Raw genomic sequence first — 20,337 nt, 5'->3', positions numbered from 1 at the left:
CTGATGCCCAAGAGACAAAACAATACAACAACAAAACTCGAGGAAGTTATCATTATGCAGGTTTTCAACATGAATTCGTATTCAGCTGGTCTTGGACACCGATAAAACACTCTCTCATTTATTTACTTATTTTTCATTTTTATTTTCTCATTGGCACGTTCCAGCCGAGCTACACGTGGAATTCCAGTTCTTTTGCGTGACACTTGAACTTCCTAAATAATGTGCCAGGTGTTTCCCACAGGTGAGCAACATACCTTGCACAAGATGCGGACAGAGCTTGCTAATTTTTGCTAAAGAAGACTCGTCGTCCAGGGGCTGTGGTTCCCCATTGTATACACATGGAATGTCCTTATCGAGGTTATCATCAAAACCACATCTTCCTCTGATACTGCACCGGCCTTCAGCTGTACCACAGAGTGCCTGAAAATAGAAAACACAATGTAAAATATTAGCTACCAGTGAATACAGTCCGCACTGGAAAAAAAATGGATGGAGAGAAAAGGCAACATTGTGTGTACGTGTCTCTTCTCTCCATCCAGTTTTTTTTTTATAGATTTTATTTTCGTTCCCCCGTTCAAGGTGTACCAACTTTCCCACATCACTGACTCAGCTAAAGATGGTGTGCCGCGGATTCTGTTCACTGCTTCTGGCATCTAGTGGTTATAGATCTTAGCAGAGCCGGCCTCCATGTTGAAGCAACATGTGCGACTGCGAAGAGGACTGAATTCAAAAGGATAGTTCCCTCCCCAACAAAACTGGGGAAAACGTGCTGGACGAACAACTTCACGTCAACCCCATCCTTCATTCGAAGTCGACGCACTTTCCGTGCGCGGCCGAGTGCCAGTGGAGGTGCATATTACGGGAGAGGTGTTCGCGTGACATTTCTTCAGTACCAGCGAGAGGCTGCGGATAGGAGGGGGCGGAACTCTACCCCCGAAAACTGCGGAAAACGGACCGCCCTCGTGACATCACATTTTTCTCCCACGTGCGTCTTGTTCCGCGGGAAAGCCTACTTGCGCGGACCTCGTTGCTTTCAGATCCCTACAATAAATCCTACTGTTCGAGCAGGGGGAACTAATGCACGCAGCTTGGAGAGCGAACGATCCCTTTAAACAAATAAATTATGAAACATTTTTCGGGAAATCCATAATTTTCTCGGGATGCTCTCTTTTGAGGGATGGCCTTTTTTTTTTATTCCACGTTAGTGCCACAAAGCAACTGTGGCCATGAGCGGCGTACAGATGGAGAGAGGACAGGGGGTTAGTATGCGTCCTGGGCCGACTTCAGCGGTGCCGATATTCGCCTGGAAAGCAGAGTCTTGGAAAACCCAGGAAAAACCTCAAACAACACAGCTGGTATTAGGATTCCAACTTACCACCTCCCAGTCTTGAGCACGACCTTGGCTACCACCAAAGAGCCTTAACCCACCCGGCCATGTTAAAGTGGGCTGTGCTTAGGGGTGTCCACTCCCACTTTTCTAACTCTCCTTCTTATCAGCAAATAAAGCTCCCTCAGACAATTTCCCTGACATTTCATAGATAAGGCACAACAGAACGAAAGTAGTCATATCTTGACCGAATGGTGTTTGAGGGTCACATACTAGTCAGCTAAATATTTACAAAGTTTGAATCTCTCAATATGATATCCTAATGAAGTGTGGCTGCAATTCCCCCACTTATACACACACACAATGGATCTGGAACAATAAGACAAAGTATTTCTGAAAATGAACTGTTTAGTAATACGACAGCAAGTTCTACCGATTCCCACCCGTGGGCTCACCATTCTGAACAATTCCTGCACAGGGCAGATACCACTCTTCCTGATAATCAGGAAATTTTAGGTCATATATGATACAAGGCGGACATAATTTCCGCAGCAGACTATTCGCTCCGAGATCGAACGGTGTCGGCGCGCTGCGGAGGGACTATGAACTAGAGCCCTGCACGGGCCCGGGCCCCTGACAAGGCCCGCGGGCCGAGCCGGGCTTGTTATTGGCTGTGTGCTGCGGGCCGGGCCGAGCCCGGGTCGACAAAATACGCTAGCACCGCGGGCCGGGCCGGGCCGGTTCCGGGCCCGGGCCGCCACGCCACCACCGCGGGCCGGGCCGGGCCCGGGCCGACAAATATGTTTCCGAGAGTCAGGCCCGGCCGGGCCACGCAGCTAATTCCACACAATGGAGATGCATTAGTTCATATCTTCATGCGCTTGCGTCATTCCTGTGCACATTTTGCAAAGACAAGCAAGGAATACTGCATTAGGCATATGATTCGACCCTCTAGAACTGAACCCTTCTGAAAGCCACTTTACACTGCTCCTCACGTATTTCACAATCACTTGGCAAAGCTTGGTGAGAGGGGTATGAACTGGAGTTTGTCGACAGCATCCTCTACCTCCGCAAAATCTTGACAGTGTAACTCTAACGCCCATGCCCGCGTACGTTCTGGATTTAATTTGGTCTGGTGCGGTTATGGTGTTCAACCGCCATCACTTGTACGTTTGTCTTCTCTCCTTATAAATTTACTGATAAATTTGTTTGATAATCGCCAGAAACGCGTACGTCGCGGCTGGGAATACTATGCGGGGATCTACTCGCCGGGTCACCGGGCCGGGCCGGGCCCTATAGTCACTGGGTCACCGGGCCGGGCCATTTTTCGATGCGCCCGGGCCGGGTCGGGCCCGGAAAAGTCGGCCCGTGCAGGGCTCTACTATGAACTACCGTAGTGTGGATAGCTTCCTCGCGTCGTCTGCTTTTACACGTCTATTCTGCGCTCAGTGCAGTAGGTGAAGCATTGGGGAATCCAACAGCTCTTCCGGTGAATATAGACTAGAATTACGGAAAGGAACCATCAACTCCAAACATCGGCCCGCGTGTTATCCACACTAGAAAGGTGACCAGTGTCGCCGCAGTGAGTATTTCTCCTCATCATACGCTGTCAGCATTGTGAATAAACGAGACCTTGCGTCAGACCTTTTGGCTGCACAGCGAAGGCAACTGATCGTGATAACGCGCGTTATCGTAAAGAACAGTGTCCGCCCCCCAAGGCGATGAACGACACGCTTCTTACAGGTAAACAACAAACAGAAACAAAGCGGCGTGTGTGGTAATCGTTATCTATCTCCGTTTCGAGAGTCACCGAGCCGTACCGATGTAGAAACCTCATCGCGTAAAAAGTGGATAAAAGGCTGGTCGCGAATGGAAAGGAAAAGTGATGAACTGGCTCGTAAACAGCGTGCTTAATTTCCCTAACAATTACATTTAATCTGCCTATCAAAACGCTGCTGGAGAAAGTACGAGCAGGGCCGGCGATGGGGGAGTAAGGCGACCGCCTTAGGCCCCGCGCACGAAGCCCTCAACCAGGGATTACTTTTTTTGTAAATATCAAGTATGCACTTAATCGTGTGAAACAGGCCCGGCGATATGCCTTTGCCTCAGGCCCTGCACACCCCTAGCACCGGCCCTGGTTACAAGTAACCGCGATAAGGTGGCAGCTCATGCAGTGCTTCGACTGTTCTTGGCAATAAAAATACGTTCCGCTAAAGAGACAGGTCGTCTCCGCCTACGAAACGTAAAAGAAAAGAAATCCGTTTCTGACGTCTAAGGCATGAGTGAAAATGTTCGAACATCCAAAGAGCAAGTTCTATGAATGTCACATGTTGCATAGAGCCCGTACACTGAAGCCTACAAGAGACGGCGGAGTACCAAGGTTAGCTGGCGAAAGGCCAAGTTCCGCTTCAGATTCCGCACGTGCTTCATCATCATCATCATCATCAAGACCACCTCTCTGGCGATTTACACGAAAACTAGGAAGTACAGCAGGCGTAATGCTTTTTTTTTTTCTTCACAAAAAAGTAGGCCTTCTGCCAAGAACAGAACGGGAGATATCCAGGACGGTCGTAGTTCACACAAGTGCCAGCTGGTAACAGGGGCTTGAACGATGAATGAAAGACGGGTAGCTGTCCCCATGTTACGGGTAGTTGTCGCCGTGAAGCCACTATGATCATGAGTAACGCCACAGTCTGTCGGTTCGCACACGTAACCTTGGAATCAGCAACGCTATACTGACACCGAGGACGGCATCCCCAAATGTTTTATCAAATAAACGAACAACGTATGATCGACAAGTTTATCTAAAGGAAGGTCGCCAGAGGCAACAGCAAAAGGGCATTGCCTTGGTGCTACGATGTCTGGCTTTTAACCTTCTACACCGGAAAAAGTTCGTTCGAATGAATGCAACTTTCTCTTTCTTTGCGTGACTGAAATCGCCCGAACCGATCGGAGAGAAATCCTACGGCGCAGGTAACCCGCTTTCAGGGTGACAGCCAGTCAAGGACGGTAGGTATAAGGAAGGAACTTCGCAACACAAAAAGGCTTACGAAAACACAATACGCATCATAAATACGTAATATATTGGGAAGCCCAAAGAAGATACCAAACTGGCCTTGCATGCCACAAAACGCCTCTCGTCAAGATGCTGCATTAATCCACCGAATGCGACTCGATGTGGCCTTTACAGCTCAGTGGCGTTACCGTTTGAGACAAGTTGACTCTCCCACCTGCTGCCACTGTGGTGCTCTTGATGATGTGGAGCACATTCTTCTTCATTGCCCCCACTACCAACCTTCCCGAACCGCCCTCTCCGAGTCTCTTTGTCAGCTGGACTCTCGCCCCTTCTCCCTATCGAAATTGCTTGGTCCCTGGCCCAATCCAGCCCAGCAACGCTCTGCGCTCAAAGTTCTTTTGATATTTCCGGACACCATCGGACTTGGATCGTTATTGTGAAGGGGCTCGTTATTTTATTCTCGACATCCCCACCAGCAATGGGGTAGAGTATCGCCTCAGGCGATGAACCTCCCCACTCTCCATCTCAAAATAAAGTAGTTGTTGTTTGGCAGATAAATAGACGATGCACTCGTTGCGTGTGAACGACGAAACATCTCGGAGACATACCATAGCGGTAATTATTAGATTCCGTGTACCGTAGGATACTGATAACGACAAGTGCCACAAGTCAAAGACTCTGAATAGATATCAGTGCACTGTAGAAAGAAGAAAAAGACAATATAGCTCAAGACTCGAGTGCTCCAAGCATATATCAATGTGCTGAGTAGGCGCAACGTACAAACAAGTGGGGATGTCAAGTTATCGAGGCGCCTGGGGGTGTGTACTTCTCCAAGTACACATGCACTTCATGTACCCATCTCATGCCCTCGGCGACGATAAGGGACCTGTTGAGCGCGTTCAGCAAATGTTATGAGCGTGGACACTTGGACTCGTTTAGTTCAACACGTGGAAATCCAACGATGAAGCCCTCTTTAATATGCACAAGCTTTCATGTCTACATCTGTTCAGGTGCAAAACGTTTGTACAAGTTGCAGAAATATATACGAGGAACGTCCCACGTGTACAAGCGTTTTGTGCCTAAAGAAATGTAGACTACCACATGAAACCTAGCATATAATAAGGAAGGGTTCACTGTTGGATTTCCTGCATATCATTACTATTATCTGTTACTGGCTGTTTTCTTCACTTCCCTCTGCTGCTCAACATATGGACAAAAACAAGCCTCGATTTTCCATGAAGGATACACCCTGTCCGAAGTTATCGATGGAACGAGAGAGCCTCGAAGAATGCAAAAGGCGCGGTGCGTCCAGGTTTAGTGCGTGTGCTGGTCTTTTTGTTGGGTTGTTGCGTGCTTCTTTCTAGTTTCTTGTGAATCTGGAGGTTTCTTTATGTTTATGTTTGTTCGGCTCTAGTTCAGCTCCGGTTCCAATCCCAGGGCAACGTTTGAAACGTCAAGCACATCGGACCCAGACTGTACCGGAATAAAAAATAATTATAGTTGTAATCTGTCCGGGTACAGCGCAGATGGAAACTAGGCCCCTGTTTATGACTATGGTGAAGCAGCGACTATTCCGTTTATATCGCTATCCCAGATTGTTGACCTCCGCTGCCTCAGGACAGATGATAACGGACGCCGCAGAATAATACGGAAGGTTTTTCCTCTCGATATGTAGACTCTCCGACGGAACCTGTTTTGTACCGCATCATTTGGTCCGTCTACCGCGGTGACCTTCAAACACTGTATCGTCCAAACTCGATCTGAATCCGGGGTTTTGGGTAGTAGAAGATAAGCCGGTAACTGCAAGTATGCCACTGTAAGGTTACTGTAATTAAGTTGCTTAGAGGGTATTTTTTATTATTTTTACTTTCTTTATTTTATTTATTTTTTATTTCATTTTATTTATTTTTTCTAGCATTACTTTCCAAACGTCAACTCCTCATTCTTCGGACGTTAGGATGCGAGGAGTTTGGACACGAGCTGAACTGGATTTTCCATGCTGAGTGGACTGTATGTTAGTTTTCGTTCATTGTACGCTACTACCGTTACGTACGTAAGGCATAGCGTGGTTGTTTCGCGCAAAGCTCTATGTTTGCGCGTGCGCAGAACCACAAACGTTATTTTACAATTTTACGAGCAAAGTTTCCACGCGAAGAAGGCGGTCACAGCTCTGGTCGCTACGACAACACAATCGGCGCACGGTCAATACTGCACATATTGATCATGAAGCTTCGCACGGACACGGAGCAAAATGAAATGCTCAACAATGGGTGACGGTAGTTGTCATTGTCATAGGTAGGCTACGCAGCACGCTCGTACGGCCGCATATGTAGCAATAACAGGTAGCTGACACGAAAGAGGCCGGGGAAGGATGCTGTGATAGGTATCTCGAAAAGCAACTTAATTACAGCTATAGCTGGCATGAGAAAATAGTGACTAAATTACGGACAGTTACATAGTCTAAATATAGCTAGTCGCAGCTACAATTACCAAAGTACAGTAACTTGGTCATTTTACGGTCACATTTTAGAAAACGAAATCTGAGTAAATGTTTGTTTTTTCGCCACTTGCGTCGCGCAGCCGCAATTACATTCCATGTGCACAAAATTATGTCCTGGAAGGCGTCTTTACATATAAACACACGGTTTCGGTTTCGGTTTCATGACGACGGAGGAAGCGTAAGCGGAGGGTTTTGTCTGAAAGCGGTGGCTTGACTGCTTGGCACAACAAAGCATCGATGTCACGATACCGAGCAGCGACTTTCATTGAAATTATTTTCGGCAGTCAGTATGAGGATCATTAGAAAGCACGTAACAATTTTCTTTCTTTTTTCGGGCTTCGTTTCGGTTACGGACTGTCTCGTTAAAGCGACAGCGGCATAGAAATCAGCCTGGCCTCGCAGACGATTATTATTGCTATCTCGTCTGCCCGTCCAGACGACCGTCAAAGGAGTTACAGTATCATGTTTTCTCGGTTCTCAACACGAACGTCTGTTCTTGCTCATTATTCCATTTCACCGCCAGCCATGGGGTAGAATTCCTCACTCACGATCATTCAAAATAAACTTGTTGTTAGTTGCGACCAATTCGTTTTCGGTGCCATGGTTAGTGATGATCAAAGTGACGAGTAAAATGCCACCGTAGTTCCGAAACCGATTAGGACGAAGGTGATCGTAGGTGGCATCAGCATCCTTCCCACGTGGGCGCAACAGGAACGTCTGAATGGCAAAACCGCGTTTTAGAACTAAAGCGGTAAATAGTCACTCGTAACTACGTAAGACGGCAATGACCTCCGATATTGTAAAGCTACTAAAAACGTGTCTCTCGTAGCACAGCATAGGAAAGCGTTGCACTACAGAGAATTCTGGTTCTTATTTCTCGAACCATTTGCTGCCCAGAAATGCGTGTAAAGGGTAATGATGGACCCAAAGGGTTCCTTTGTTGTAGAGCCTGCGGTTGCCATTTCCTCGTACTGTCACTTATACCGCTCAGCAGATACCGTTACGTGGAGATAAACAGATGGGGCTGACTATAGATTATAGGGCTGAAGAGACACCGACGGCAAATTATCATCCAAATTAAGGCTGTTCACGGAAAAGCTAATGGTACGCTGGACCGGAACTCCCCGGCATGCCACCACCAAGGAAGTCCGGAAGCATACAGGCTTTTAAATGGCGCCGGGAAGAGCCGCCGCTGCGTTAGCCATTACCGTTGGGGACGACAAGTCTTGAGCGGAGACAGCTTTCCCAGCTTTCCGCGGGTACGGAAGACCCACTTGCAAAGATGGTACGCAGACAAATATGGAGGATTCCTAAACCAGCGACGTATGTGACCCACGCAACATCAAGGACAACCTAATGCGCATTCCACCACTAACATGCCACGCACGTTTCCGCGTCACTGGCACTGTACAAGGGCAAACAACCAGCAAGTACCTTCATGGAAGACATTCTGAATCCTTTTTATCGCTAGAAGGGCGCCCACTGCAATGACCATAACACTGTATCCCGCCCAGAGAGGTCCACAGTCGGCAGAAAGATACAACGTGTTAACTCGCTACGAAGCAACTATAAGCAGGTAGTTCATTCGAATACAATTTGATATGTATCGCTCCTCAAAACATTCTGAGATAGGTGATAAAGCGCAACTGTGTGTTCACTCTAATGTACGGCACCGTGTCGCGTTCAGACTTTCTTCCCAGTTGTGCGGTCTGTGCAACCCAGAAGCATCTGAGCGAATGCACAAGACGGTAATGAATACCTTTTTCTTTTTTTCGTAAACGTTTATAAACCAGGTAAAAATAGACAATAAAAAGATGGCTGAAACTCTGGCATTGTGCCAAATGCGTTTATTGTGGTTGCTTTATGAGGGTTATCGTAGGCGGTAAGTCCTTGACTAAACTCTATTTGAAATGCTGTTACATTTATTGAAAGCCCTTTACTATGTTGCATTTTTCTCCTTGCCTGGTTGCCGTTTTACAATTTCATACATAATGTCAGCGTACTGCAGTCTGGTCTGGTCTGGTTGGTGGCACGTGACAGCATGCAGAGCTGTGAAGTAATTTTGTTGTTGTAATTGGTTACCTTTAGAGTAACTGCTTTTGAGCAGCGGCCTTTTAACGGAGCTTTAGAGTAACGGCCAGTTGCTTTCAGCTCTGGTTTAACGATCCTGTTGTAAATTTCTATCTGCAATAGTGGCTCCTTCCAAGAGCTGAGCTTCCAAGCTTTTCTACCGCGATTATTTATTTATTCTATTTTCTTATAGGCCCGTTGCGCTAAAGTTTGAGGTCCCTTGATTCAAGATTGATGCGGCAATTTGGCTCGTACTGCTGGAATGCAGAAATGTCTGTTGTGTCGTACAGTCGTAAACAACACCATTCCAGTCAGTCACTCTGCCGTATATGAAGAAAAACGTCATAGTCTGCTGCCCTTGTAAGCACAAATTCAATTTACAAGGACCAGCTCAAAACACGAACAACCACCACGAACACAAACAAGAAACAAGGATCACGAACAAAATACCTGCGCACTGTACGTTTACCTTTGGCGAGTAAATTTAAGTGCTCGCTTTAACCCATTATAAGAAATTGTAAAATGCTTTTCGTGGGATTTAGACAATTTTCATCCGCAGGTTTATTGGAACACAATCGCTACACACAACACGCGCACAATCTGTTATTACCTACTGTAGAGTAGAATAAACTGAAAATAGAAAGGTTCTATATTGGGGACTAACCCTGAGAGAAAAAATGGATTACGCTTGGTGACAATAGCTATAGAGATAGCTTTATTTCCGCACACACATATCGCGGAATGCACCGAGGATGCGGTGCATCTGTACTTGCGTGTGGTACTTGTGAGTTTTGTTTTCTGCTGCATTGTGGTTTATAGATCCTGTGTATGGCAAGAAAGATTAGGCGTCAAACAAAACAACCACGCTCTAAGGAAAAAAAGGTTGAATTTTCTACCCATCTCGGTAGAGCTGCATTGCAACCACATTTCTACCAGCTTGGGTAAGAATTTCTCCCCCTTTTTCTTAGAGCAAACGTAAGAGAGAAGAGCAAGGGAAAGGGACAACACGTGAATCAATCTGCAATTACATACGGCAATCAGGAGTGCCCACACAACAATGGCGTCTTTTGTTTGTAAACGGAAAGAGGCTTATACCAGCTTGGGTAAGAAATTCCAGTTACAAGAGCAGCGAGGACTCGGAACCGAGGCAGCAATATGCATGGCGCGAGCGACACGCCAAATTAAGCAAGTCCTGGGTAGCATGATACGTGTAAGCTGTAAACTGTCAAGTATTTACACCCAATTATATTAACAAGCTGATGTCGCAAGGCAAGTGGAACGTCGTCTTTAACTTGCGGCTTAAAGTTCGTGTAAAACAGAACACATACAACCGAGGTTTTAACTGCTTCTGTAGGGGTGGTAACAAGGAGGTTAAGTATGCGCCCTGGGGGATAACTGTCTGGGGAGTCTGCCGGACAACTCTGGGAAAACGTCGGACAGTACAGCGGTGATAGATGCTTCTATACACCTGACCGCGGTAACCGTAAATTAACATTCTGGATTCGGTAACTTTTCCTGAACCTAAATTACCTTCCGTGTCATAGAATCAGAGTTGGTTACCGAAATTAACGATGTTTCCGTCTCCGGTACCTAGGAAATTCAATTTTTCGTTTCAGTCTCCGAACAATTTACGGTAGCGGTTTCCGTTTCCTCGGCGGATTATCGTTTCCGTTCCGGTAAAGGTAGCGAAAATATTTTTGTTTCCGTTTCTATTTTCCTTTCCTGCGGAACTTGGGTGCACATTAACGTTTCTCGTTTCCATTTCCGGGAACCAACCCTGCATATAACTAATTTAATTACGTCTTCTTAGTAACTTATACAATCCCGGTGACAGGTCACGTGGCCCTGCAAGCCGGACGGACCTACGCAGTGGTTGGCCCAAGAAGTTTTGCACTTTTTCCTCTTTCTCCCTATAGCGGTGAAAAGGAAAATTCGCAAGTTGCGCGAATTCCACGCGAAAGAAGCCAACACACAAAAAAAAAAATCCAATAAACTCGGGCTCACGGGCGTCTGCCGTCACACACCGACCGTCCATGAACCTCAATAACGAAGCAGACGTCGAAAACGTCCTCCCACAGGCACTGTCTATTGGAGAACCGGTTTCAACTGAGACACTATCGAACTCAATGAGGGAAATGAAAAGAAGAATATATAACACACGCCACGAGAAGAATGCACAGTGTGAACAGAACCTGCCAAGAAATCTGGCATGGAATTACTTATGTTAGGATGAGGCAGCGTGGACTCTACAAAGAGCCATCCTTGAGGACTCCCTTCAGTCGCATTGGGTTTAATACTGAATACAATGTTTCTTTCTCTCTCTCTCTCTCTCTCTCTTTTTTTTTTTACATTATAAACGAACGTTGATGGTATAAAAGGGGCGCTACAGACTACTGAGCAATGAGTTCGTGTACTTTTACGTCATGGTTTCAAAACCTCGTACAACATTCTATAGAAAAGATTAATGTGGCAAGCATGTGCCACTATCGATTGGTTCAAAGTAGCTTAAATCCCAAAGCCTAGCAGCCTTATTAAATATTCAGGGCCTAAGAGTCCATAGCCCTTTAGCCTTATAAGATTTACATGGTCAAGTACATGCGTGCATTTTCCATAGGACATGATGTTATACCGTAATTTTCGGTGTATGACACGCACAATCCAGATTGTTTGTGTCGCATGCGGCATTATAGTGTTAGACACTCAATAATCGAAGCATAAACCCTTGATGAACTGTATTTACATGAATCCGGACTGAACATCACCGCGTCGGAGCACCTTGTCCAACCACTGCAACATGTCTTCACGCATCCACACTTTCTCATTGGCAACCACGCTGCCGCGAAAGTCTCCTTATAATTATATTCATGTTGGTAAGCCCTTCACCTGATGCACTGCATAACAACAGAGCTCTTCTCGTGTCCCGTTGTTCTAACGTTGATCGTGCGGTGATCGTAGAAATGTACCGATGTATAGCACGCACTCGTAATTTTTATTTATTTTTATTTACTGCATACTGCACGCCATAAGTTGACCCAGGCAGGAGGGTAACAGCAGGCAAAACAAATACGAGACCATGCATTAGTGACAGGAGAAAACACATATGAGGACACTAACCATAACAGCTCTCTCAAAATCTCCCCGGAGATAACAGATTCATTCCATTCCTCCATTGTTCGCACAAAAAAATGAATATTTAAGACGTTTATTCCAGCAAAAATTAAATAAGCGAAAAGTCACGCTGGTGTCTTCTCAACCAGTGCGGTCTCAGCAAACTTTCCGCGCTAAAGGACACATTACTCCGAATTAATCGATACGTGAATTTTAACCTATTAGTAGTTAAACGTATTTGAAGAGTAACAATATTATTTAATTTCATCGATTGTGATGGGGAATCGAATTCCAGACGATGCTCGAATATTCTAATTTGGATCTTATAAAAGGGTAATAGGCCAAAAGCTTTAAATCACAAGAAGCACACTTAAGAGACAGACAATAGATAACATACTTAAGAGATTAGATAACACACACGGCCTATTTTTGCAACTTTTCTAGTGTATAACACTAGTGTTATACAAAAACGCGGTCAAGTCCACGACGGAGATATAGTCAGAATAAAAACGGTTAGGAGCACCTACTTTTAATTAGTAGTTTTCGTGCAGAATCTGCACTTCATTCGAGGACTACGTAATTAATGGTTTTAGTTCCTCGATTGACACACCGCGTTAAAAAACTTGCGTCCTGGATACGTAAAGAGTGTTTTACGAAAAAGATACGCTACCCGTGATACTGACGCTGATAAAGACTTTCCCCTTATACTTTCTGATACGCGATGTCTGGTGATCAAGCTGTACATTTCCAAGAGCATCTCACGTACTGCGAGGAATTATGAAGCCCGACAGCGTCCCCTGTCTCCTCATCGTCCTTATTGCCCCTATACATACTCGCATACAGCAATTCATTCCGCTTATTATACGTGGGAAAAAGAAAATCGCGCAAGGAGGTAAGCTCCATTCAGCTAGGGTTTGTCTTATCCTGTGCTAGCACCGCGTAGCAACCGTGGCCACAAGCGATGTAGGGACTGTGCGCCCTGAGACGACTTCGAGGGCAATATGTCTAGAAAGCTTCGAAGTCTGGTCGAACCACCTGACAGTTTGACCCCGCCGTTCGAAACTACCGGATTTCGCAGTCAAAAATCGAAGTATCAAGGACAGTTCAGAACAGGAGGAATCCCATCCCAAAGAGACGACGTTATCACTAAAGATTCAATAAGAGCGCGCTATATTCCACGAATTCGCAACAAAAACGAACGGAGAGATGACCCACAATGGGATATCGACTGCAAAAGCCTCGTTCATGACCCAAATGCAGCTGGTAACCTCACTCGATGGATTTGGAGGGGAAGAAAGATTGGGACATCACTTCAAAATTAGTACCGGGTGGAGCTGGCACATCGGCCCTCGAAAATTGATCGACTGAAGGGCCAACGTCACATCCATTGGTCGAAGCTATTGGCGCAGCAGGGATGGCTTGGGATCCGATGGACGCCGAAGGCGGATCTGCTCTAAAAATCTCCAAATACATCGAGTTGAAGGGGAATAATAAGTCATTGCGTCATAAACTCTTCGCCTGGCTGACGTATTTGTTGCGTCACCTAAATCCACAAAACGTGCGTAGAAATACACCGAACGTCCTACTTTGGACCAAGCGCACCTTGAAGCTCGTACACCCAAACCGATGAAGGAGGAAGGGGTATCGAGAGCCTCGCCGCATGACTGGAAGGCGGAAGCTCAAGTTCGAAAGATCGGTACATTGAGAACATTCTGCGTACAAAGAAAGGAGCGCTTCGTGCAGTGCAGCATCATTTGCAGTATGACGAAAAAGCTTTACTTTACGGCATTCGATTCAAAAGGCAACTGACTGGCTGATACAGACATATTTTTAGACTCGAAATGCGCTTCATGTCGGAGGGGTAGTTAGGGTAGCAGTAAATATGCTCACGCTTTAGGTTTGATTTTCCGCAGGGTCGTCGGAAGTCCCTCACGGCAAGGGAGGGGGTTCTGCTTTCAGGGACGGAGGACCCTTTGCTCCCACCTTCGAGCGTCACTGCAAGAAGCAGTCCTACTTAAAGGGCTAGTATGTCAGTGCTAATGCGTGTCTGAAGTTGCGGACTGAAGTGCATCTTTGGGCATATTCTGATCTTCGGGATTCCGCACACGTTGTACGAGAGTTACGAACTGACATACACGGTTGTCGACGTTGGTAGGCCCTATATAAAGACATCGCAGTAGCAAATAACGCCTTCTCAAAAGCTCCGCGATGCGTAGATTCCACACGCGTAAAAATACTTAGGATGTCAATACCGCGCTGTTCAACAGAATATGCACCTTATCGAAGGTTGCCCGCATAGAGCCGAAATCAGTACAAGCGAGAACAGAAGATCGCCCTTATCGGCACCGCCGATTGAGAAACCCGACTGGTATACCGATAATACCGCCCCCACACAGCACACGTCGGGTGCGTCCCACCCCGCGAGCATCAAATACGGCCGATCCATCAAAACAGAGCCATTCCACGTGCAGGACTCACGCGATCATCCCAACCAGCTTCGACGAAGCATTGAAGTGTGTTCCGAAGAAAAGTGTAGGTGCACGAAGTAAGCGCTTCTGTGAAAGAGGTGGAAGGTCAGTTCAACGATATCGGCTGAGTAGCACGATACGAGACAGCGGGGGTTTTAGAGAATTGTAAGCGCGACCTCCGTTCCGACTCCGTCACCCTAACGGAAGACATGAAAGAACAGGTCGTCTAGGAAAATGCTTTTTTTTTTTTAGGCTTACAGTACCGAAAATTTTGATACATAACGTAGAGGTCTTTGCCAGGAACTTCACGTCAGGAGGGGTGCTGGAGCTCCGTGCGGGGCGGTCACACCCGTATCGACCGCCATTCATACAAAATGTATTCGTAGCGGAACATTTTGTTCGTGTGGGGGTGTTGCGATATCTTTGGGGTGGTGCTAGGGTAGGGAGGTTGCTGGGAAGATCCTCGCACCGTCAAAGACCCTGATTCCCGCGCATAATGTGCGCCCCCCCAAAATTCGCAGAATCTGGAGAATACTTCGCAGATAACACGTTGTGCTCTGGTGGTATCCTTCGATATGATGCCCCATCGCTGCAGCTATCAAGCACGTTGATTAGAACATGGGGGTTATTGTTCGCATAGCACCAAAGAGAAATCTACAATGATCCTTAGAGCGCTTAGAGGTGTGACCTTAGGAATGCCCAGAGATTTATTATCACGGAGCTTCTACGTCCGCACGTTCCTAGAGTGATACAACGACATGTGTCCGTCCCTTTCCCCATTGCCTCGTTTTTGAACGACCTGAAGTGCAACCTTCCCTTGGACGCGGGCGACCTTTTTAGTATCGGCTATACCCAAGTAATCACAGCCCGTCATGTCTAAAACGTTTTACGAAACAACAACAACAAGTTTATTTCGACGATAATGAGACAGAAATCTTGAACGGCCAACGCAAATTGCGGGTCGTAGATAAGGCGTAATTTGCACACTGGTTCAGCGACATCGGTGCCCGCCCTAGGGCACGCGTCAATAAATTGTGGGTACCTTTCAAAAGGCCCTTTTCGGGTACTCGGCAAGCTAGTCGTACTACTGTTGTTGGCACTGCGGAGGGAATCAGTTCCTGTTTATACACTGGGGTCATGTTAGCTCGGAGGACGACGTCCGTGTCTATGATGCTCAAGGGGGGCCCACCTATATTTCGAACAGCGTGCCCGTTCTCATCCCAAGGAATCTACTTTCACTGGATGGATTTTCCAGTTGTCAAAGTCAAGGATAGGGCGTGTTCACGAATCTGTGCCCTGAATCAACTGTTTGCGAATTCCAAGTGTCGTTGTGGCGCAAAGAAGGCTTATTATGTTACACGTCAGTGCAACGTGCGTTCCACTCTTGGTTCGTTTCTGAACTGAACGTACCCCAGCAGACTACATTGCACAAAACGCCATATGAATGCTGTCCTTGTGCAAGACTGAAAAGATTGTGTTCTGTGTAGACTGAGATGGGATGTCGAAGATAGATGTGGAAACCAGTTGCTAGTTGAACGCCGTGCGTGTCTGTAGTGGTCTTCGCTTATTTCTTTGTGCGAGTTAAAATAAAATACTACGCCTTATGGCCTTGCCCTGTAACTGTATTTCGTGGTTTTGTTTTTTAATTCCCCGTTAGCGCCGCGAAGCAACTGTGGCTATGAGCGGCGTACAGACGTGGACAGCAGGAAGGAGTATGGGACAGGGGGGTTAGTATGCGTCCTGGGCCAACTTCAGGGGGAAGTCTGCCGAAAAACCCCCAACACCAGAGCTGGTGTGGGGATACGAACCAGCGTCACTTCCCAGGGAGCTCTTTGGGGGTATCGCAACCTTGTGCTGCTGCCAAAGTAAGCAACTTCCCCGCAACACAGAGCAAACGTTCTGCTTACTATCACATTTCTCGTGCTTGCGCGACGTTCCCCAGATGCAACAGGAGCCAAGCAGGGAAGTTTCTTCGAGCTGAGTTGAGGCTATATATATACAGAGAAAGGTAAACTCGCGCAGAAATACAAAAATGAATGCCTGAGTTCCCAATAATCGAAGAAAGAAAACTGGGTATGAGTATGAGCAGGGCATGAGCAGTACTTCGGAGAACAAAGAAGTGATTTTTGATGGCAACGACACACGTACGCTTCCTTGAATGGACGCGAGTTCCTGCATTGATACGTCACGTTGTATATCATCGGTGACTTACGAATTTACTGGAAAGTGTATACTAAACATTAGTTTCCTTTTCTTCGATTTTTTTTGTTTTTTGTAACGTTTCCTATGACCATAGCACGTTGTAAGTAACTTGCTTCCTCGTTACTTGGGAAGCAACAGGAACTCATTCACTGAGCAATTAACGAGTAACTGTAATTAATAACTTTCTCAAAGAACAACTTTCATGTTGAATACCCGACGGCGACAGGTAGCGAACAAAAATTACTCGCAAGATTACTCGTAACTAAGGGATTTCTGAAGACTGGTTTGTTATCTTTTACATAATTTCATTTTCCCATACTACCGTTTTTCTCCTAAATGGGACCTCTATCTAAAACAGAGAAACCGAGCATCCCAGACCCCACTGGGTAACAAGAAGTGGACAAAAAGAGAGGATTCTCTATTCCAGCTGTAGACAGCAAGATCCAAACAATGGCACTTATTTGTCCCACACATTCACTCGTATTCCTTCCTTAAAAGACCGAAACCGGATGTAAACCATGAACTCGAAATGACAGCTCACGTGTGCAGCACATCAGACGACCAAACGCTATCAATCTGATATGGGGCTCGGCGAGTATGACTCACAGTAACACGAAACCGTATTCAGATCTCAGGCATGCAAAGCGCTATCATCAGGCGTTGTGCTTCGCAATGTGAAGTGGCCACTCACAGGCTCCGTAATCAGTAGCAGCCACTGGTGTAATGTTAATGGTAATCTTCTTGAACAGACAACACATGCACAGCTGATGTAGATTGCCAATAAAATGGAAACCACTTGCAGGACTCCAAGATGATAACCTTTGGATACAGTTTCGAAGGAATTAACCTTGTACTCGGGAAAACAGAACAGGAAATAAGCAGTACTGGGGAAGGTAACCAACCTGAACCTGGCTTACACGATTGTTCTTGAAGTGCCAGTCGTTATCCAAAGCTCGAGCATAGACTACCTGAGAGAGGTCGGACGCCGGAAGTAATTGAAAAGCGCTATCATTAACCACAATCAACCTTCAGATGGGTTACCTAGCGAAGCCTTCACAAGTTGTCACGAACTGCACAAGAAATCTCAATTGAAAACCGATACACGCTTTCGATTCCGACATGATCGAGCGGAAATGAAAAGGCTACATTTACGACAATTCATTCCAGAGACAGATAACAACGCTAGACGAAGTAATAGCTTGTAACGCGATCGTGTTTAACTGAGGGGGGTACGTATGATGAAATTAAAAGGCGCGTTGCAGTCAACAAAAGCCGGTTAAAGCTGCTTCTTTATCGTAGCAACTCATACAAGATAACAAAATCACTACCACACACACAGGTACATCTTGTCGAGGGCAAGGCAGTAAACACAGGCATGCTCAGAATGTTCATATGAGGAACGTGTGTCGAGCACATCGTGTAAAGGCACACGCTGACCGCCAATCGTGACAAAAAATCCTGCGTGTGAGCTATATTAAAATGATTATGAGGTCGACGCCACAAAAACCGGCACACACCGAGGATTACGACCCATTAGGTCACGCGTGCTCAACGTTGTGTTTACCGAATTTAGACGACCACCATATATGTACTACTTTTCTGATCACTTCAGGTCAGTCGCATGACACATTCAGCTCTGGGTGGAACATGTAGAGCGAGGTATGCACATACCGACGGTTAGGCTTAAACGGGGAAAATATTGCAGGTACTTACAAGTAGGACTAGAAGCCACGACAGATTCCTGCATGTGCGAGACATTTTTCGTCTTGTACCAGACGCACTTGTGCATGATGACGCTGTAGACATGATGAACACAACACGAGTACAACAGAAGTCAACGAAGGTGCACCGATTGAGACAAACTCCGCAGACAGGGCGAGGCTTTCAGAGAGATCACCGAATGTAAGGCTTCCGGACGACAGACATAAAGAACGACAATTTGATGTAAAAAGTAAAGGGATAAAAAAAAACGCAAAGAACACTTTTAAATCATGTTCGAAGCACTCACACCAACACAATCACTAATTTGCTAGCGGAAAGACAGCGCACACTGTTGACGGCGCAGCGGCTCTTGTGGCTTAATGCGGCCTCTAGTGGGAGAGATGAAAGGACATCGCGGATGACGTCACCGGCGCGTGATGCTACCGGAAAAGAATCCAAAAAAGAAAAGAAACAAAAGTGAGATAAAAAAGCACGAGACAGGTAGCAACGGGCCGGAGTTTTCTGGTCCGGAATAATTGTGGGGGAGCAGAGGCAGCCGATTCTGGTATCGTTCAAACCTTCGTGAAACCAATAAAAATATAATATATATATACAGGGTGGGTGCAGATAAAGTAGTCCCACATTCATGCACGTATAGCATTGTGGGCTACTCAATCGTTCTTTTTTTTTCTTCTTGTTCCTCGCTTGTCATGAAGCATTGTTCATGGTCTGTCTGCAAATATATCTTGTTCTTGACAGATGAGTTCAAATGCACACAGTATGACTGCAGACCCCGCAAACTGCGTGCCTATCACACTGGGAAATGCGTCCAAATTCACCGAAGGCACCAGCGGTGGAAATGCTCATCAGGTGCTATTTTACCAGCTCCCACGTATATATCATCGACCAGGTTAAAATAATTTGTGGAAAAAAAAAACTTGCATGGCATAGCGGTGAGGATGACAGCTTTCCACCTCGAGACTGGGAGGTGAAGCGGGTTCAAATCCCAGCACCGGCTGTGCTTGTCTGAGGTTTTTCCCTGGGTTTTTTGGCAGACACAGCTCCCACTCACTTGAGACAAGGATGCATGCTAACCCTCCTGTCTGTACGTCGCTCATACAGACAGGAGGCCACAGCTCGGCCTCTCTGTACTGCTCACCACAAATGCTTCGCAGAATTCGTAAGACAGAATTAAAGAAGCAAAAAACCTCTTATATTTTATCACGATGTGGAACGGGGCATTTCGAGGCTCAAGTGTTGCGTTTGTCCTTCTGTGTTTCCACGGCTTAAGTTCCTACGACACTGCATTAAAATCCACAGTGTGGAGTGAGTATGAATGAAGAGGAGGAAAGTGCCCAGTCAGGGGGAACTACCAACAGCACCTAGACACAGAAAACCTGCACGCTCGTCGACGTCACGTAACAATTAAGAGTCAGCCAATCAGGACCGTGTTTTCGACTGCAGCAGCCAATCACGAACGTGATTACAGGGGTCGTAGCCACGAGGACGAGCCACCGTCATCTGGGAGTGGTGATTGAACGTCCCCGCGTACAAGAATGGGAAAACTCGGAAATAAAGCGCAAAAAGGTCTCAATGTTTCTCAAAAGTGATTTTCTGGAAAGCGTCTCGCGCTTTTTGTCTAAATAGTTAGGTCTGCAGGTCCCAGATGAGCTGCAGTCATTTGCGAGTTCTTGAATTTGCGGAACGGTGAATCGCTGTAGCGGATGAATTCTGACTTTTAATGTCGACGTAGCGAAGGTAGGAGAGGAGGCAATCAGCAGGCTTTCTGTACCCAGGTGGCATTGGTACTGTCCTCAGGTATCACACACCCACACATAGCCCGTTTCAAGACCCTGAGGTTGGAGGCAGTTTTTCCATGACCACTGAAAACTGTTAACAGGATGCCCAAACAGATGCAAACGTAGTTACAGTTCACATGAATAGT

At 46.4% G+C, this 20,337-nt stretch overlaps 1 protein-coding gene across 4 annotated transcripts in view; it reads right to left on the bottom strand.

Moving 5' to 3' along the window:
* LOC135393786 (NPC intracellular cholesterol transporter 1-like) overlaps nt 1-20,337 on the bottom strand; it is a 113,768-nt gene that overhangs the window by 31,533 nt on the left and 61,898 nt on the right. For 3 of the 4 annotated variants that reach the window (XM_064624048.1, XM_064624047.1, XM_064624050.1), the window contains exons 1-2: nt 18,405-18,787; nt 255-420 (exon numbers count right to left, since the gene is read on the bottom strand). In XM_064624048.1, the coding sequence (XP_064480118.1) occupies nt 255-420; nt 18,405-18,497 (259 nt within the window). In that variant the 5' untranslated portion in view covers nt 18,498-18,787. Of the gene's footprint in view, nt 1-254; nt 421-18,404; nt 18,788-20,337 lie in introns of those variants that run through there. The other variant, XM_064624051.1, reaches the window with a different exon arrangement.

This window comes from Ornithodoros turicata, chromosome 5 (genome assembly GCF_037126465.1).
Source record: "Ornithodoros turicata isolate Travis chromosome 5, ASM3712646v1, whole genome shotgun sequence".
Taxonomy (NCBI): Eukaryota; Metazoa; Arthropoda; class Arachnida; order Ixodida; family Argasidae; genus Ornithodoros; species Ornithodoros turicata.
This window is presented reverse-complemented; position numbering and strand designations above follow the sequence as displayed.